This window comes from Oncorhynchus tshawytscha, linkage group LG16 (genome assembly GCF_018296145.1).
Source record: "Oncorhynchus tshawytscha isolate Ot180627B linkage group LG16, Otsh_v2.0, whole genome shotgun sequence".
Classification (NCBI taxonomy): domain Eukaryota; kingdom Metazoa; phylum Chordata; class Actinopteri; order Salmoniformes; family Salmonidae; genus Oncorhynchus; species Oncorhynchus tshawytscha.
The window spans coordinates 8,123,650-8,141,946 of NC_056444.1; the positions used below are offsets into that span (position 1 = coordinate 8,123,650).

The 18,297-nt window shown below is 43.1% G+C and overlaps 1 protein-coding gene across 2 annotated transcripts in view; it reads left to right on the top strand.

Annotated features, from left to right (window-relative positions):
• The first annotated feature begins 784 nt into the window (after positions 1-784).
• LOC112235670 (serine/threonine-protein kinase 17A-like) overlaps positions 785-18,297 on the top strand; it is a 52,746-nt gene continuing 35,233 nt past the window's right edge. The window contains exon 1 of one of the 2 annotated variants that reach the window (XM_042298726.1): positions 785-1,335. In XM_042298726.1, coding sequence (XP_042154660.1) covers positions 1,160-1,335 — 176 coding nt within the window. In that variant the 5' untranslated portion in view covers positions 785-1,159. Of the gene's footprint in view, positions 1,336-3,325; positions 3,405-18,297 lie in introns of those variants that run through there. The other variant, XM_042298727.1, reaches the window with a different exon arrangement.

Genomic DNA, 18,297 nt, shown 5'->3' on the forward strand with positions numbered 1-18,297 from the left:
GTGATGCTGGACGGGCGGGCAGGTGTGGGCAGCGATCAGTTGAAAAACATGCATTTAGTTTTACTTACATTTAAGAGCAGTTGGAGGCCACGGAAGGAGAGTTGTGTGGCTTTGAAGCTCGTCTGGAGGTTAGTTAACATAGTCTCCAAAGAAGGGCCAGAAGTATACAGAATGGTGTCGTCTGCGTAGAGGTGGATCAGAGAATCACCTGCAGCAGGAGCGACATCATTGATATATACAGAGAAAAGAGTCGGCCCGAGAATTGAACCCTGTGGCACCCCAATAGAGACTGCCAGAAATCCGGACAGCAGGCCCTCCGATTTGACACACTGAACTCTGTCTGAGAAGTAGTTGGTGAACCAGGCGAGGCAGTCATTTGAGAAACCAAGGCTGTTGAGTCTGCTGATAAGAATATGGTGATTGACAGGGTCGAAAGCCTTGGCCAGATCGATGAATACGGTCCATATTATGTGAGCTAAACATAAACATTAAAAATGAAGTACCAATGTTAACAAAAAACACTTAAATACATTAATTTTGTCCTTGAAACATTTCAATTAAATGCTGTAGAATTCCATTCATTCTTATGGAGGACTGCGTTTCTGAGGAGGGACAATATGGCCGACAGATCCACTCATTGGCCAATGCATAACAGGACAATCCAGGGTTTTTATACATTATTGATGTGGAGAGCCCTCCCCCTGCCTGTTGTGAAGAAGCATGCGCCGCCCTATTTGGTCAAATTGCTTGTCAATCAAGAGTGCTACCACGGTGACAGAGTATCTGACTGTAAATGTGTAATATATTATTTCATCCGTTGTTCAGACAGATGAGTGAGCGAAATCAGATTAGACAGCCCGGTTACAAACAGTCAGTTGAGTTTAAAATATTGAAACATTGTTGCACGCTTCGACATCCTTTAATTACACATGAAAGTAACAGTTTTCTCCTCTGAAATATCCATGAGGGATGCGGTCTTATTTTATCACTCCTAAAGCAGTGAAGTACTGCTACTTTTGTGGCCATATTGTAGCCAACGTCTACTACTAGTCTTCCAGCCTACTAGGGAAGTTGGGGTTGCTGTCGTTGTCTGTTTTGTTTTAAAGTGACAGGAAAGACCGCACGCTGTAAAACATTCAGCCCGGATCGAATCGACGCGATGATTCCTGAATGTCCCCGGAGCCGAGAGACAAGGAGCCGAACGCGGTGCCACTATGGCCAGGTAGCCGAACCAAACCAGAACTGTTTTGGGCTACTTTCCGAGATCAAAACTCTTATCAAGAATGAACCATTCACTGACCACTACGCCATCATTCCGGGCAAAGAACTTGGCAGGTAACTAACGTTAATAAGTTCTTAGTAAATAACGTTACTGTAGATCTGGTGCTGAGCATCTATCCAGCTTGTCTCTCTGTGAATTGTCTGAAGAACTTCTGAGCTACTGTGTCTGTCTGTTTCCATACTTCTGATAATACTGAAGATGTAGTGCAATTTTTTTTGCCCATTTCTTGAATAGTTGATATTCAAATATCCCCGTTTCTGGCTGTGGTAGTTAGATGTGGTAGCTACTAGCTATCTCTAGTTAGATGAGGTAGTCACATCTCCTTTCCTGCTGTCATTGTGTAAGTATTTGTCTGCACTGCATTCTGTCCAGCAGTTAAGGGTTTTGCAACGTGTATGTTTGATTGTAGACATCCGTGTAAATTGGGGAATCCGTTGAAGGGACTTGCGTCAATGTCACCGCGCACTTGGAGACAAAGTGCATTTAATGTTCACCCTTGCGTATAGGGTGCCAGCTGAAAAATCACGCCTCTCTTGTTTGAGAATGCTGGAGAAGGCTATCTATGCATGGCAGGCTATAGCGGTAGGCTTGCATTTTCTCCACAGCAAGGTCACTCGACTCGTCATATATTTGCTGAGTGTTTGAACTGCAGTGAGCTGATGTGTCTGATAAATTGTTAAAAAAAAAAAAAAGCATCACTGAAGCACATGAGTTATTTTCTGTAAGGAAAAATGCAATGCCCCTCAGTTTTCAGCCAGTCTTCACTAGGCCTTGTCTTGGGACAGATTCCTTTCCTTCCTAAGTGCAGTTTACAAACACTTTGGCAATGGGCTGTATGTTATGATTTGCAGCAATGGGCTGTATGTTATGATTTGCAGCAATGGGCTGTATGTTATGATTTGCAGCAATGGGCTGTATGTTATGATTTGCAGCAATGGGCTGTATGTTATGATTTGCAGCAATGGGCTGTATGTTATGATTTGCAGCAATGGGCTGTATGTTATGATTTGCAGCAATGGGCTGTATGTTATGATTTGCAGCAATGGGCTGTATGTTATGATTTGCAGCAATGGGCTGTATGTTATGATTTGCAGCAATGGGCTGTATGTTATGATTTGCAGCAATGGGCTGTATGTTTCAAATTGCCTTTAGTTGCACCAACGACTAAGCCTAAATGCAGCTCCCTCCATGTTATAAAGTATAATGAAACGCATGGGAAATACTGCATAGCCGGCTGTATTTACTCTCTCAATTCAATGATGCCAAGGGAAATACTGCAAAGCCGGCTGTATTTACTCTCTCAATTCAATGATGTCAAGGGAAATACTGCAAAGCCGGCTGTATTTACTCTCTCAATTCAATGATGCCAAGGGAAATACTGCATAGCCGGCTGTATTTACTCTCTCAATTCAATGATGTCAAGGGAAATACTGCATAGCCGGCTGTATTTACTCTCTCAATTCAATGATGTCAAGGGAAAATGATGTATTTACTCTCTCAATTCAATGATGCCAAGGGAAATACTGCAAAGCCGGCTGTATTTACTCTCTCAATTCAATGATGCCAAGGGAAATACTGCATAGCCGGCTGTATTTACTCTCTCAATTCAATGATGTCAAGGGAAATACTGCAAAGCCGGCTGTATTTACTCTCTCAATTCAATGATGTCAAGGGAAATACTGCAAAGCCGGCTGTATTTACTCTCTCAATTCAATGATGCCAAGGGAAATACTGCATAGCCGGCTGTATTTACTCTCTCAATTCAATGATGCCAAGGGAAATACTTGAAGACTATCTTGTCATTGGCACTTTGAAACTCCATACTTCACCACTGAATAATGGCTTTAGTCCACTTCTTGGGAGCCAACTCTGTGGTTCTTTCTCTGCTTCACTGACAGAGAACGAAGGGGGATTCCAGTGTGTTTTTTTTTTTTACGAGTGGAAATGTCTCAGCCTCCTTCCTCTTTCCACACAGCTCTCTTAACATGCTAGTCAAAGTTAGGGCAGTGTGTCTTTTTCCCTGTGAGCATTGTAAAGAGCGCCACTTAGACTAGGCAATGCAAACACCACACTCAACCCTGTCAATGGCACCATGTTGACCCCAAGCAAAACCTACAGCAGGGTAACGTATATGTGTATATATATATATATATATATAGATTACTTTGTGGATTACTTTGGAACACATTTCCAATATTTATATAATTTTTTTATTTTTATTGTTTTACACAAAAGACTGTAAAAACACTAACTAATCAGCTCCATGTGATTTACAATTTGGAAATGTGTTCCAAAGTAATATATATATGATCTTGTAAGCAAAGTTTGACATGACTATGTTTTAGTCATATGTTATATCTGTTTGGGTTTCCTGTGGTCAATTTGCAGTCTACAAATGATTTGTAATTATGTTCCGGTCCCCTGACCACCTACTCAATAAAATGAAAAAAAAATTAATCCCCATCGACTAGTTGATGATTCCTGACCTACGGTATATCTCCTCTGATTGGATTAAGCCGATAAGAAGTGCGTGAGTCCTGTTGGATTTCAAAGGCATTGTCCTTTTGTAGAAGGCATTTGAGCTATGCATGTCTGTCTGACGTTTTCAGCCATTTGTTTCATAAGAGGGACATTCAGAATGTGACTTTGCATCACATGACCTGCCGTTGCGTCTGAGATTAGCCAAAGGCACTCACTTCAAAGTGTTTGACTAAGCCACATCCGAATCAGATCATCCTTCCCTCTGCCTAGTGACCAGCTGCTAGGGAAGTACCCATCTGGTGACTGGTCACAAGCATCCTCTGGCCAAAGCCCCACAATCTCTAGCTGATGTTTGTTGCTATGTACGTACTCACTGTTAATTAATTTTTCATGGATCATCAAACTGTAGAAAAATAATTTTAAAATGTGAACTCCATACTATCTCTGTCTGTAGGATCATTTCGTTTGTTTGGCAGAATACCATGGAAACTGCTATCTAGCCTGAGACTGAAGCTTAGTGCCTGCCAATGGGAACAGGAGTTACATTTTGCCATAGGAGAACTTCATGGAACATTGGCTAAGAGTATTTTTAGAAAAGGCCCATAAGGAATCACTGTTCCCAGGTCAGATGTAGCTGGAATTCACTTGAGTCCTGAAACCACCTCTGTTACTGTGACACTCAACATTTCCCATTAAATTGAATTAGGCCGAGCCTACGCACATGTCTAACGTCTTTGTATGGTGCAATGATCAGATTACAAATAGATTTTTCATCCATAAGGCATGGATGTCATGAAGTTAGCTGGAGATGCATGACGGCTAACAATCTACAGTGGTCATACTGTACCAACTGATATTATGACCATTAGTCCTTTACCACCTCGATGAGAAACATTCAATCACGATGTCTGGACGCCTGAATTGAGGCAGTAGTGCGAGCCGTGTGTAAATATCTTGTGTTTTGTTTTGTTTTTTGTTTTGTTTTGTTTTGTTTTGTTTTGTTTTGTTTTGGTTGGCTATTTCTGTGAATCATGTGACTTAATGAAGTTATCTGGCTGTAAAGCTGAAGTAAGCACTTGACTAATAAATTACACTACTAAGCTGTTTCATTTGGTTGGGTTGTTTGTAAGTACTTCAGCCGCCAGGAGATTATGAACCTGGTTATTTAGCCTGGAACTCAATTTGAGCTGTGTGTTCTACTGTGCTCGTGTCCCCTGTGTGTTCTACTGTGCTCGTGTCACCTGTGTGTTCTACTGTGCTCGTGTCCCCTGTGTGTTCTACTGTGCTCGTGTCACCTGTGTGTTCTACTGTGCTCGTGTCCCCTGTGTGTTCTACTGTGCTCGTGTCACCTGTGCTGTGCTCGTGTCCCCTGTGTGTTCTACTGTGCTCGTGTCCCCTGTGTGTTCTACTGTGCATGTGTCCCCTGTGTGTTCTACTGTGCATGTGTCCCCTGTGTGTTCTACTGTCCCCTGTGTGTTCTACTGTGCTCGTGTCCCCTGTGTGTTCTACTGTGCATGTGTCCCCTGTCACCTGTGTTTCTACTGTGCTCGTGTCACCTGTGTGTTCTACTGTGCTCGTGTCCCCTGTGTGTTCTACTGTGCTCGTGTCCCCTGTGTGTTCTACTGTGCTCGTGTCACCTGTGTTAGTCTTTTCTGCTTATTTAAAATAAAATGAGATTTTATTTGTCACATGTGTCCCCTGTGTGAATACTGTGCTTGTGTCCCCTGTGTGTTCAACGTGATGTAAACTGTGTGTTTACTGTGCTTGTGTCCCCTTGTGAAATGATTGCTCGTGTCACCTGTGTGTTCTACTGTGCTCGTGTCCCCTGTGTGTTCTACCTCGTGTCCCCTGTGTGTTCAATGATGTCAGAATCAAAAATTATAGGACCTGTGTTAGTCTTTTCTGAATAAAATACAAAAGAATGGAGCTCTATACAGGAAGTACCATATCAATGTGGAGCTCTATACAGGAAGTATCAGTACCAGATCAATGTGGAGCTCGATACAGGAAGTACCAATACCAGATCAATGTGGAGCTCGATACAGGAAGTATCAGTACCAGATCAATGTGGAGCTCGATACAGGAAGTACCAATACCAGATCAATGTGGAGCTCGATACAGGAAGTATCAGTACCAGATCAATGTGGAGCTCGATACAGGAAGTACCAATACCAGATCAATGTGGAGCTCGATACAGGAAGTACCAATACCAGATCAATGTGGAGCTCTATACAGGAAGTACCAATACCAGATCAATGTGGAGCTCTATACAGGAAGTACCAGTACCAGATCAATGTGGAGCTCTGTACAGGAAGTACCAGTACCAGATCAATGTGGAGCTCTATACAGGAAGTACCAGTACCAGATCAATGTGGAGCTCTATACAGGAAGTACCAGTACCAGATCAATGTGGAGCTCTATACAGGAAGTACCAGTACCAGATCAATGTGGAGCTCTATACAGGAAGTACCAGTACCAGATCAATGTGGAGCTCTATACAGGAAGTACCAGTACCAGATCAATGTGGAGCTCTATACAGGAAGTACCAGTACCAGATCAATGTGGAGCTCTATACAGGAAGTACCAGTACCAGATCAATGTGGAGCTCTATACAGAAAGTACCAGTACCAGATATGTAGTTATTAAGAGACTACAGTGGGGCAAAAAAGTATTTAGTCAGCCACCAATGGTTCAAGTTCTCCCACTTAAAAAGATGAGAGAGGCCTGTAATTTGCATCATAGGTACACTTCAACTATGACAGACAAAATGAGAAACCACTACAAAGTATTAACTTAAGGGGGCTGAATAATTTTGCATGCCCAATTTTTCAGTTTTTGATTTGTTAAAAAAGTTTGAAATATCCAATAAATGTCGTTCCACTTCATGATTGTGTCCCACTTGTTGTTGATTCTTCACAAAAAAATACAGTTTTATATCTTTTATGTTTGAAGCCTGAAATGTGGCAAAAGGTCGCAAAGTTCAAGGGGGCCGAATACTTTCGCAAGGCACTGTAAATCCAGAAAATCACATTGTAGGATTTTTTATGAATTTATTTGCAAATTATGGTGGAAAATAAGTATTTGGTCAATAACAAAAGTTTATCTCAATACTTTGTTATATACCCTTTGTTGGCAATGACAGAGGTCAAACGTTTTCTGTAAGTCTTCACAAGGTTTTCACACACTGTTGCTGGTATTTTGGCCCATTCCTCCATGCAGATCTCCTCTAGAGCAGTGATGTTTTGGGGCTGTTGCTGGGCAACACGGACTTTCAACTTCCTCCAAAGATTTTCTATGGGGTTGTGATTTGGAGACTGGCTAGGCCACTCCAGGACCTTGAAATGCTTCTTACGAAGCCACTCCTTCGTTGCCCGGGCGGTGTGTTTGGGATCATTGTCATGCTGAAAGACCCAGCAAAGTTTCATCTTCAATGCCCTTGCTGATGGAAGGAGGTTTTTCACTCAAAATCTCACGATACATTCATTCTTTCCTTTACACGGAAAAACAGCCCCAAAGCATGATGTTTCCACCCCCATGCTTCACAGTAGGTATGGTGTTCTTTGGATGCAACTCAGCATTCTTTGTCCTCCAAACATGACGAGTTGAGTTTTTACCAAAAAGTTATATTTTGGTTTCATCTGACCATTTGACATTCTCCCAATCTTCTTCTGGATCATCCAAATGCTCTCTAGCAAACTTCAGACGGGCCTGGACATGTACTGGCTTAAGCAGGGGGACACGTCTGGCACTGCAGGATTCGAGTCCCTGGCGGCGTAGTGTGTTACTGATGGTAGGCTTTGTTACTTTGGTCCCAGCTCTCTGCAGGTCATTCACTAGGTCCCCCCGTGTGGTTCTGGGATTTTTGCTCACCGTTCTTGTAATCATTTTGACCCCATGGGGTGAGATCTTGCGTGGAGCCCCAGATCGAGGGAGATTATCAGTGGTCTTGTATGTCTTCCATTTCCTAATAACTGCTCCCACAGTTGATTTCTTCAAACCAAGCTGCTTACCTATTGCAGATTCAGTCTTCCCAGCCTGGTGCAGGTCTACAATTTTGTTTCTGGTGTCCTTTGACAGCTCTTCGGTCTTGGCCATAGTGGAGTTTGAAGTGTGACTGTTTGAGGTTGTGGACAGGTGTCTTTTATACTGATAACAAGTTCAAACAGGTGCCATTAATACAGGTAACGAGTGGAGGACAGAGGAGCCTCTTAAAGAAGAGGTTACAGGTCTGTGAGAGCCAGAAATCTTGCTTGTTTGTAGGTGACCAAATACTTATTTTCCACCATAATTTGCAAATAAATTCATTAAAAATCCTACAATGTGATTTTCTGGATTTTTTTTCTCATTTTGTCTGTCATTGTTGAAGAGTACCTATGATGAAAATTACAGGCCTCTCTCATCTTTTTAAGTGGGAGAACTTGCACAATTGGTGGCTGACTAAATACTTTTTTGCCCCTCTATATATACAGGGAGTACCAGTACCAGAACAATGTGGAGCTGTATACAGGGAGTACCAGTACCAGAACAATGTGGATCTACAGTGCATTCCGAAAGTATTCAGACCACTTGAAGTCGAAGGAATTGTCTGTAGGGCTCAGAGACAAGATTGTGTCGAGGCACAGATCTGGGAAAGGGTACAAAAAAATTCTGCAGCATTGAAGGTCCCCAAGAACACAGTGGCCTCCATCATTCTTAAATGAAAGAAGTTTGGAACCACCAAGACTCTTCCTAACTGAGTGATCGGGGGAGAAGGGCCTTGGTTAGGGAGGTGACCAAGAACCTGATGGTCTCTCTGACAGAGCTCCAGTTCCTCTGTGGAGATGGTTGTCCTTCAAGAACGTTCTGCCATCTCTGCAACACTCCACCAATCAGGCAAAAGGCATTTTCTCAAGCAATAAATTTGCTACGACTGTCTGTAAGTGATTTGAACAAGGAGCCTAATGGAAAGGATATGTAACCTGCAAACTGTCTGTTAATGGCAGAGAGATTTGTTTATTTGTTATTTGTCTATTAACCTATACCCCCAGGTGACGTTGTCAGGCAGGCCAATACTCCACAGTGCAAAACGAGCTGAAATTTTAGGCGGTCTTTTCAAACAGCTCTTACACTAAAATGGTATTGTCATTTTCACAATTTCACACAGTATTATTTAAACCTCATGGTGTGGAAATATCCATAAAACACAGGAAAACCCGTTTTTGACTGCACTGCCCCTTTAAGACTGTCTTCAGGCCTTGGTTCCAAGGAATTGACTGGATAAATGAGTAGTTTAAAGGCTATACTCGTTGTATAGGTGTGCAACCACTCGTAGTTTAGTTCGTCAAGGAATTAGGTTGGTAACAGGGCTAAAAGCGTCAGTCTTGCTGTAGTCTAAATATTTGGAGCTTTTTAAGTATTTTTATTATGGTTTCAGTTAAAAACAACTCTATCACATGCCTCAGGCAGCATACAGATGACACCAAGATATCCCAGGATTACATAGAGAGAAATTAGAGCACGTTAACCCAGGATTAAGTAGAGAGAGGCTAGAGCACGTTAACCCAGGATTAAGTAGAGAGAGGCTAGAGCACGTTAACCCAGGATTAAATAGAGCGAGGATAGAGCACGTTAACCCAGGATTAAATAGAGCGAGGCTAGTGCACGTTAACCCAGGATTAAATAGAGAGAGATTAGAGCACGTTAACCCAGGATTAAATAGAGCGAGGCTAGAGCACGTTAACCCAGGATTAAATAGCGCGAGGATAGAGCACGTTAACCCAGGATTAAATAGAGCGAGGATAGAGCACGTTAACCCAGGATTAAGTAGAGAGAGGCTAGAGCACTTTAACCCAGGATTAAATAGAGCGAGGCTAGAGCACGTTAACCCAGGATTAAATAGAGCGAGGCTAGTGCACGTTAACCCAGGATTAAGGATAGAGCACGTTAACCCAGGATTAAATAGAGCGAGGATAGAGCACGTTAACCCAGGATTAAGTAGAGAGAGGCTAGAGCACGTTAACCCAGGATTAAATAGAGCGAGATAGAGCACGTTAACCCAGGATTAAATAGAGCGAGGCTAGTGCACGTTAACCCAGGATTAAATAGAGCGAGGATAGAGCACGTTAACCCAGGATTAAGTAGAGAGAGGCTAGAGCACGTTAACCCAGGATTAAATAGAGCGAGGCTAGTGCACGTTAACCCAGGATTAAATAGCGCGAGGATAGAGCACGTTCTACTGCTCTCTGGTGAAATCCATCACAATTATTTCCACTTTGCTTCATCACTTTTGGATCTTGCCAGGCCTGCTCTAATAAATTAAACTAGGTTTACATTTTAAAACAATAGCCGTATGGGATATTCAGTTCTTCAAGTAGTTTAGTCTCTATGCCAAAATTAAAGCCTGTTCATATTACTAAGGGCTGTATGACTGAAAGTAGTGCTAAAACTCTTCAAATAATCCTGTCATATCACCATTGAATGTTTTGAAGAAAAGTTCTGATGTTTTCCCCATCACATTCCAGTGGTCAGTGGATCTTTCAGTGTCTCATCAGGGGAGAAAAAAATGCTCTGTCATCATGGATTAATAAGAGAGTGTGTCGTTTTAGAATTTCTCTTTCCCCGAAGGGTTAGACTGCAGTTACAGCAGGCTGTGGGCGGGTGGTACGCCCTCCCATACTCCCCCAGCATCTAAAACATCAAGTCATCTGCACACACACACACACTCCTTTGGATAGCTCACATCGTCGTGTGTGTGTGTGTGTGTGTGTGTGTGTGTGTGTGTGTGTGTGTGCCTGCCTGTCAGTGTGGTCCCGGTCCCAAACCCCTTTTACTAACCCCTATCATGTTTTGAACAAAACCTCCCCCTCTGTTTCTCACAGAAGGAATCTATGTGTCTTGACAGTCAGGCAGGATACCATGACATCATCGCCCAAGCTTTTCATGTTGTTTGAGTCTCGCGGCAGGGCCGGAGGCAACATTTGCTGAGCGCCGTGGAAACAGCCAACCGCTGAGAAATGAGGGGGGAGGACATGTGAAAGCCAAGTTTGTTATTGAACCCCATCCTCTGTACTCTCTTGTGTCAAGAGATGATGGGCAGGGCAGGGAGGGGTGTATGTCACTCTATTCTTCCTCCCTTCAAAGCAATTTAATGACGTTGATTTAACTTTCTGTCCTCCTACAGCTGTTACACGCCTCAGCAAGAAATCTCTCATTTCTGTCATCAACTGGGCCTAATCCGTTTTCTGTTGATTATTAACGCATGCCGTTGAGACCCTGTAGGATTAAAACGGTGCTACATGCTATGGTGTTACCTTTCTCCCTCAGCAAATTCAATCTGTCATGCCCTTTCACATGTACTGAGCCTGTGCCGAGAGAGAGAAATCCAGGCGAGGAAGTCTAACACAAGTATGGAAATTGTTCATCTCCACATAGGCGTGGCGAGTGAACCGCGTCTTTTATTGTGGCCGATTAACCACAATGTAACGGATCCTGAGCCGCACTGAGAAGACACGGTGGGATTTAGAAACGGACATCCCCAGGGGAGGGCGACGAGGCAGCCCAGGGGACGGCGACGAGGCAGCCCAGGGGACGGCGACGAGGCAGCCCAGGGGACGGCGACGAGGCAGCCCAGGGGAGGGCGACGAGGCAGCCCAGGGGAGGGCGTCGAGGCAGCCCAGGGGAGGGCGTCGAGGCAGCCCAGGGGAGGGCGTCGAGGCAGCCCAGGGGAGGGCGTCGAGGCAGCCCAGGGGAGGGCGTCGAGGCAGCCCAGGGGAGGGCGTCGAGGCAGCCCAGGGGAGGGCGATGAGGTAATGCCCTTTCCCAAGGTATTCAGAAAATGTCCCTCTCTGTGCCCAAAGAACAAATGAATAGGCAACCCGTCTTCCTCTCTCTCTTTCCCACTCCTCTACACACAGGGGGTCACATAATGTCAGAGTTCATTAGGCACGGCGTTAACAGGCCTCTGGTTTCAGTCCTGGCGTTGGTACAGAGCTCAAAGGCCCTTTTCTTAGTGAGGAAAATGAGCAGTCAGTAGGAGCTCTTTGCTCTGCCTTGCTGTTTGTTCTAAAGGTGATGAGGCCATTGCAGCCATTGCCTCATTTACTCCCAGGTTCACTCTCCGTGTGCCCGTTGATGATTAATGGAGCTCTTTGAGAAGATGGCCGCGCCTACTCAGGACACTCGGGTGACACTGCAAACCTGTGAAAACAACACTAGAAAAAAAGTAGTTGATTACCGGGCTGCCAATACAGTGACAGACACAGGGAGCAGGCCGACAAACACGGTAACCTTCCCTCTATGTGACTCTCCCCTCATACTGGCAGTGTGAAAGATTAGGATTTCAGCAACAGCCCCCCCATGTAAAGTGGTTGTGTTTGTAGTGAGTCTAGTGACCTATTGCCAAAACATACTTAAAACGCATTAAAAACATGGGCATTTCCTCCTATGGGCAACTGCTGGGGAAAGCAATTCTGCTGCCAGGACAGATCCCCAGGCTGAAAGCCCTCTGTCTCTCTGTCTCTCTGTCTCTCTGTCTCTCTGTCTGTCTGTCTGACATCTGTTAAGGACACTGCTATACCCAAACTGACTTGGTAGAAAAATCCCAGTTGTAAATGAGAACGGTCAAGAGCCTACCTGGTTTGGCCTGTTAACTGGCCTACCTGGTTAAATAAAGGTAGCTGGCTCTGGTTAAATAAAGGTGTTCCCAAACTGACTTGGTTAAAAAATCCCAGCCTACCTGGTTAAATGAGAAGCCTACCGTTCTCAACTAGCCTACCTGGTTAAATAAAGGTGTTCTCAACTAGCCTACCTGGTTAAATAAAGGTGTTCTCAACTGGCCTACCTGGTTAAATAAAGGTGTTCTCAACTAGCCTACCTGGTTAAATAAAGGTGTTCTCAACTGGCCTACCTGGTTAAATAAAGGTGTTCTCAACTAGCCTACCTGGTTAAATAAAGGTGTTCTCAACTAGCCTACCTGGTTAAATAAAGGTGAAATAAAAATAGACAAATAAAAAAACTCTAGTCTGCTCTTGTAAGTCGGTCTGGATAAAAGCATCTGCTGAATGACTATAATGTAGTCTGGCTTTTGGTATCCTGTCAACTCTTCTGTCAGCTGGAGACCTTGTCTGCATTCTATAGAACCTGCACTGTGATACCAGCGTTTTTGACGCTATAGACTGGCCACGAGATAGCCGAACAGAAGGTTTTTACCGTATGCTCAGTAACATGAGAGTTTGACACCTACCGGTTAGATGATCGGGCCGCTCCATCAGTCTATGACTAACATAGCAACAACTTTAATGCCATGATTATACAGGTGGTAAGATTCCTAAGAGTACTGGCCTCACTTTTCTTAAGCATCGGTCAGTCAGAGCCAGATTTACAGACACCTGATGACCTCATATCACTCTACCCATACCCACTGTGTGTAACTCTTAAATATTGGACCTATCATCTATGTAGAGGACATCTCTAAGGGGACGATCCTGCCGAGTCTAATTCAATAAAGCTCTGTCAACGACTTTGTCTCAAGCCCCCCCACCCCACCCCCACCATAGTTTGGGGGAGAGATGTTATATTCCTAGAATTGCCACTCTTTTAACCTGGACGTTAACGTACATACTTACCTTGAGGTGACTTTCCCCATGTAACGGATGTGTAACGGCTAGCTTAGTTAGTGGTGGTGCGCGCTAAATAGTGTTTCAATCGGTGACGTCACTTGCTCTGAGACCTTGAAGTAGTGGTTCCCCTTGCTCTGCAAAGGCCGCGGCTTTTGTGGAGCGATGGGTACCGATGCTTCGAGGGTGACTGTTGTTGATGTGTGCAGAGGGTCCCTGGTTTGCGCCCGGGTATGGGCGAGGGGGCGGTCTAAAGTTATACTGTTACACCCACTCAAGGGCTACTGTGTGGAAAATATTTTCAAAATAAAAGGACAGCAGCCATTCAGCTCTTGGCATGCAAAACCTTATTATATTAATCTTGTTTTCTGCTTGGACACCTGCCACTGCAAAAAAATATGTATGGAAGTAAAGATGTCCATTAATTTAAAAAAAATATATATATTTATTTTTTAAATGGATCTTTAGCCCAAAAGCCCAAATGGTCCAAACGTGCAGTTTTTTTTACAGTTTTGGTCAAAAATAACATAACCTTACTTCCTCTTGATGAAGTCCACTGGTTTAGGGCCACAGCCATCTGTTCTGAATCGACCGTTCCTGGGTCACAGTCAGTGTGACTGTGATCCAGCAGTCACCCGCTTTCTGTGTACACATGACAGCCATCTCTTTCAGGGTGTTGTCCGTGTGAGGCCACCGGCTTTTGGAAATGTGCTGACATGGCTGCAGAAAAGGCTGTGGTCTGTTTTTAAAAGTTTCTCCATGTACACAAGCCTTAAATCAAAGGCTTATGTGTGCCTGCTGAACTTGGAACATTTTGGTATAGTGTGCACTACTTGCATTGAGGGTACAGTCGTGAGTTTTCTCCTCAATAGCATGCAGATAGTGGCCCAGATATACGCAATATAAATAGGCTAGTTGTCTCTCCCCTGGAGTGAGCCTTAGAGCAATCCAGGTCTAGACCCCGTGTCCAGCACCCCGTGTCCAGCACCCCGTGTCCAGCACCCCGTGTCCAGCACCCCGTGTCCAGCACCCCGTGTCCAGCACCCCGTGTCCAGCACCCCGTGTCCAGCACCCCGTGTCCAGCACCCTACCTACTGTAAACATAGCACAGATTCATGGCCGACTTGATGAACGTCACACAGCATTGGATCGGAATCATCTGAAACGTTTTGGTATCAAAGCCTCATGATCTCCCAGTGGGTGAGAGTCCGGACGGGACGAGGATGCAGTGGTGGGCGGGGCGTTGGATAGGCTAGGGCTGGGCCGCTGGTTAGGCTAGGGCTAGGCCGCTGGTTAGGCTAGGGCTGGGCCGCTGGTTAGGCTAGGGCTGGGCCGCTGGTTAGGCTAGGGCTGGGCCGCTGGTTAGGCTAGGGCTGGGCCGCTGGTTAGGCTAGGGCTGGGCCGCTGGTTAGGCTAGGGCTGGGCCGCTGGATAGGCTAGGGCTGGGCCGCTGGTTAGGCTAGGGCTGGGCCGCTGGTTAGGCTAGGGCTGGGCCGCACCAATGCCACCACGCAAACCTCATCTAGGGCAGGGTTTGTTTCTTTACATAAGACAATTGTAAAGGTGATACCTGCCTCTATACTAGGACCCTGCCTATATAATAGGACTGGGAATTACCAGGGACATCACCATACCATATTATCACCATACTGAGGGACCTCACCATACCATATTATCACCATACTGAGAGACCTCACCATACCATATTATCACCATACTGAGAGACCTCACCATACCATATTATCACCATACTGAGGGACCTCACCATACCATATTATCACCATACCATATTATCACCATACTGAGAGACCTCACCATACCATATTATCACCATACCATATTATCACCATACTGAGAGACCTCACCATAACATATCACCATACCATACTGAGAGACCTCACCATACCATATTATCACCATACCATATTATCACCATACTGAGAGACCTCACCATAACATATCACCATACCATACTGAGAGACCTCACCATACCATATTATCACCATACCATATTATCACCATACTGAGGGACCTCACCATACAATATTATCACCATACTGAGGGACCTCACCATACCATATTATCACCATACTGAGAGACCTCACCATACAATATTAACACCATACCATATTATCACCATACCATATTATCACCATACCATATTATCACCATACAATATTATCACACCATACCATATTATCACCATACTGAGAGACCTCACCATACCATATTATCACCATACCATATTATCACCATACTGAGAGACCTCACCATACAATATTAACACCATACCATATTATCACCATACCATATTATCACCATACCATATTATCACCATACAATATTAACACCATACCATATTATCACCATACTGAGAGACCTCACCATACCATATTATCACCATACCATATTATCACCATACAATATTATCACCATACTGAGAGACCTCACCATACCATATTATCACCATACCATATTATCACCATACCATATTAGAGGCCTCACCATACCATATTATCACCATACCATATTATCACCATACCATATTATCACCATACCATATTACCACCATACCATATTATCACCATACAATATTAACACCATACCATATTATCACCATACCATATTATCACCATACAATATTAACACCATACCATATTAACACCATACCATATTATCACCATACAATATTAACACCATACCATATTATCACCATACCATATTATCACCATACAATATTAACACCATACCATATTATCACCATACCATATTATCACCATACAATATTAACACCATACAATATTAACACCATACCATATTATCACCATACAATATTAACACCATACCATATTAACACCATACCATATTATCACCATACAATATTAACACCATACCATATTATCACCATACCATATTATCAACATACAATATTATCACCATACTGAGGGACCTCAACATACAAAATTATCACCATACCATATTATCACCATACTGAGAGACCTCACCATACCATATTATCCCCATACTGAGAGACCTCACCATACCATATTACCACCATACTGAGAGACCTCACCATACCATATTACCACCAAACCATATTATCACCATACTGAGGGACCTCACCATACCATATTATCACCATACTGAGGGACCTCACCATACCATATTATCACCATACCATATTATCACCATACCATATTATCACCATACTGAGAGACCTCACCATACAATATTATCACTATACTGAGAGACCTCAACATACCATATTATCACCATACTGAGGGACCTCAACATACAATATTATCACCATACCATATTATCACCATACTGAGAGACCTCACCATACCATATTATCACCATACTGAGGGACCTCACCATACCATATTATCACCATACTGAGAGACCTCACCATACCATATTATCACCATACCATATTATCACCATACTGAGAGACCTCACCATACCATATTATCACCATACCATATTATCACCATACCATATTATCACCATACCATATTATCACCATACCATATTATCACCATACCATATTATCACCATACCATATTATCACCATACTGAGAGACCTCACCATACCATATTATCACCATACCATATTATCACCATACAATATTAACACCATACCATATTAACACCATACCATATTATCACCATACAATATTAACACCATACCATATTAACACCATACCATATTATCACCATACAATATTAACACCATACCATATTAACACCATACCATATTATCACCATACCATATTATCACCATACTGAGAGACCTCACCATACCATATTATCACCATACCATATTATCACCATACCATATTATCAACATACCATATTATCACTATACTGAGAGACCTCACCATACCATATTATCACCATACCATATTATCAACATACCATATTATCACTATACTGAGAGACCTCACCATACCATATTATCACCATACCATATTATCACCATACTGAGAGACCTCACCATACCATATTATCACCATACTGAGAGACCTCACCATACCATATTATCACCATACCATATTATCACCATACTGAGGGACCTCACCATACCATATTATCCCCATACTGAGGGACCTCACCATACCATATTATCACCATACAATATTATCAACATACCATATTACCACCATACTGAGAGACCTCACCATACCATATTATCACTATACTGAGAGACCTCAACATACAATATTATCACCATACTGAGGGACCTCAACATACAATATGATCACCATACCATATTATCACAATACTGAGGGACCTCACCATACCATATTACCACCAAACCATATTATCACCATACCATATTATCACCATACTGAGAGACCTCACCATACCATATTATCACCATACCATATTATCACCATACCATATTATCACCATACAATATTAACACCATACCATATTAACACCATACCATATTATCACCATACCATATTATCACCATACAATATTAACACCATACCATATTAACACCATACCATATTAACACCATACCATATTAACACCATACAATATTAACACCATACCATATTATCACCATACCATATTATCACCATACAATATTAACACCATACCATATTATCACCATACCATATTATCCCCATACTGAGGGACCTCAACATACAATATTATCCCCATACTGAGAGACCTCAACATACCATATTAACACCATACCATATTATCACCATACCATATTATCACCATACTGAGGGACCTCACCATACCATATTATCACCATACTGAGAGACCTCAACATACAATATTATCACCATACTGAGAGACCTCAACATACAATATTATCACCATACCATATTATCCCCATACTGAGAGACCTCACCATACCATATTATCACCATACAATATTATCACCATACTGAGAGACCTCACCATACCATATTATCACCA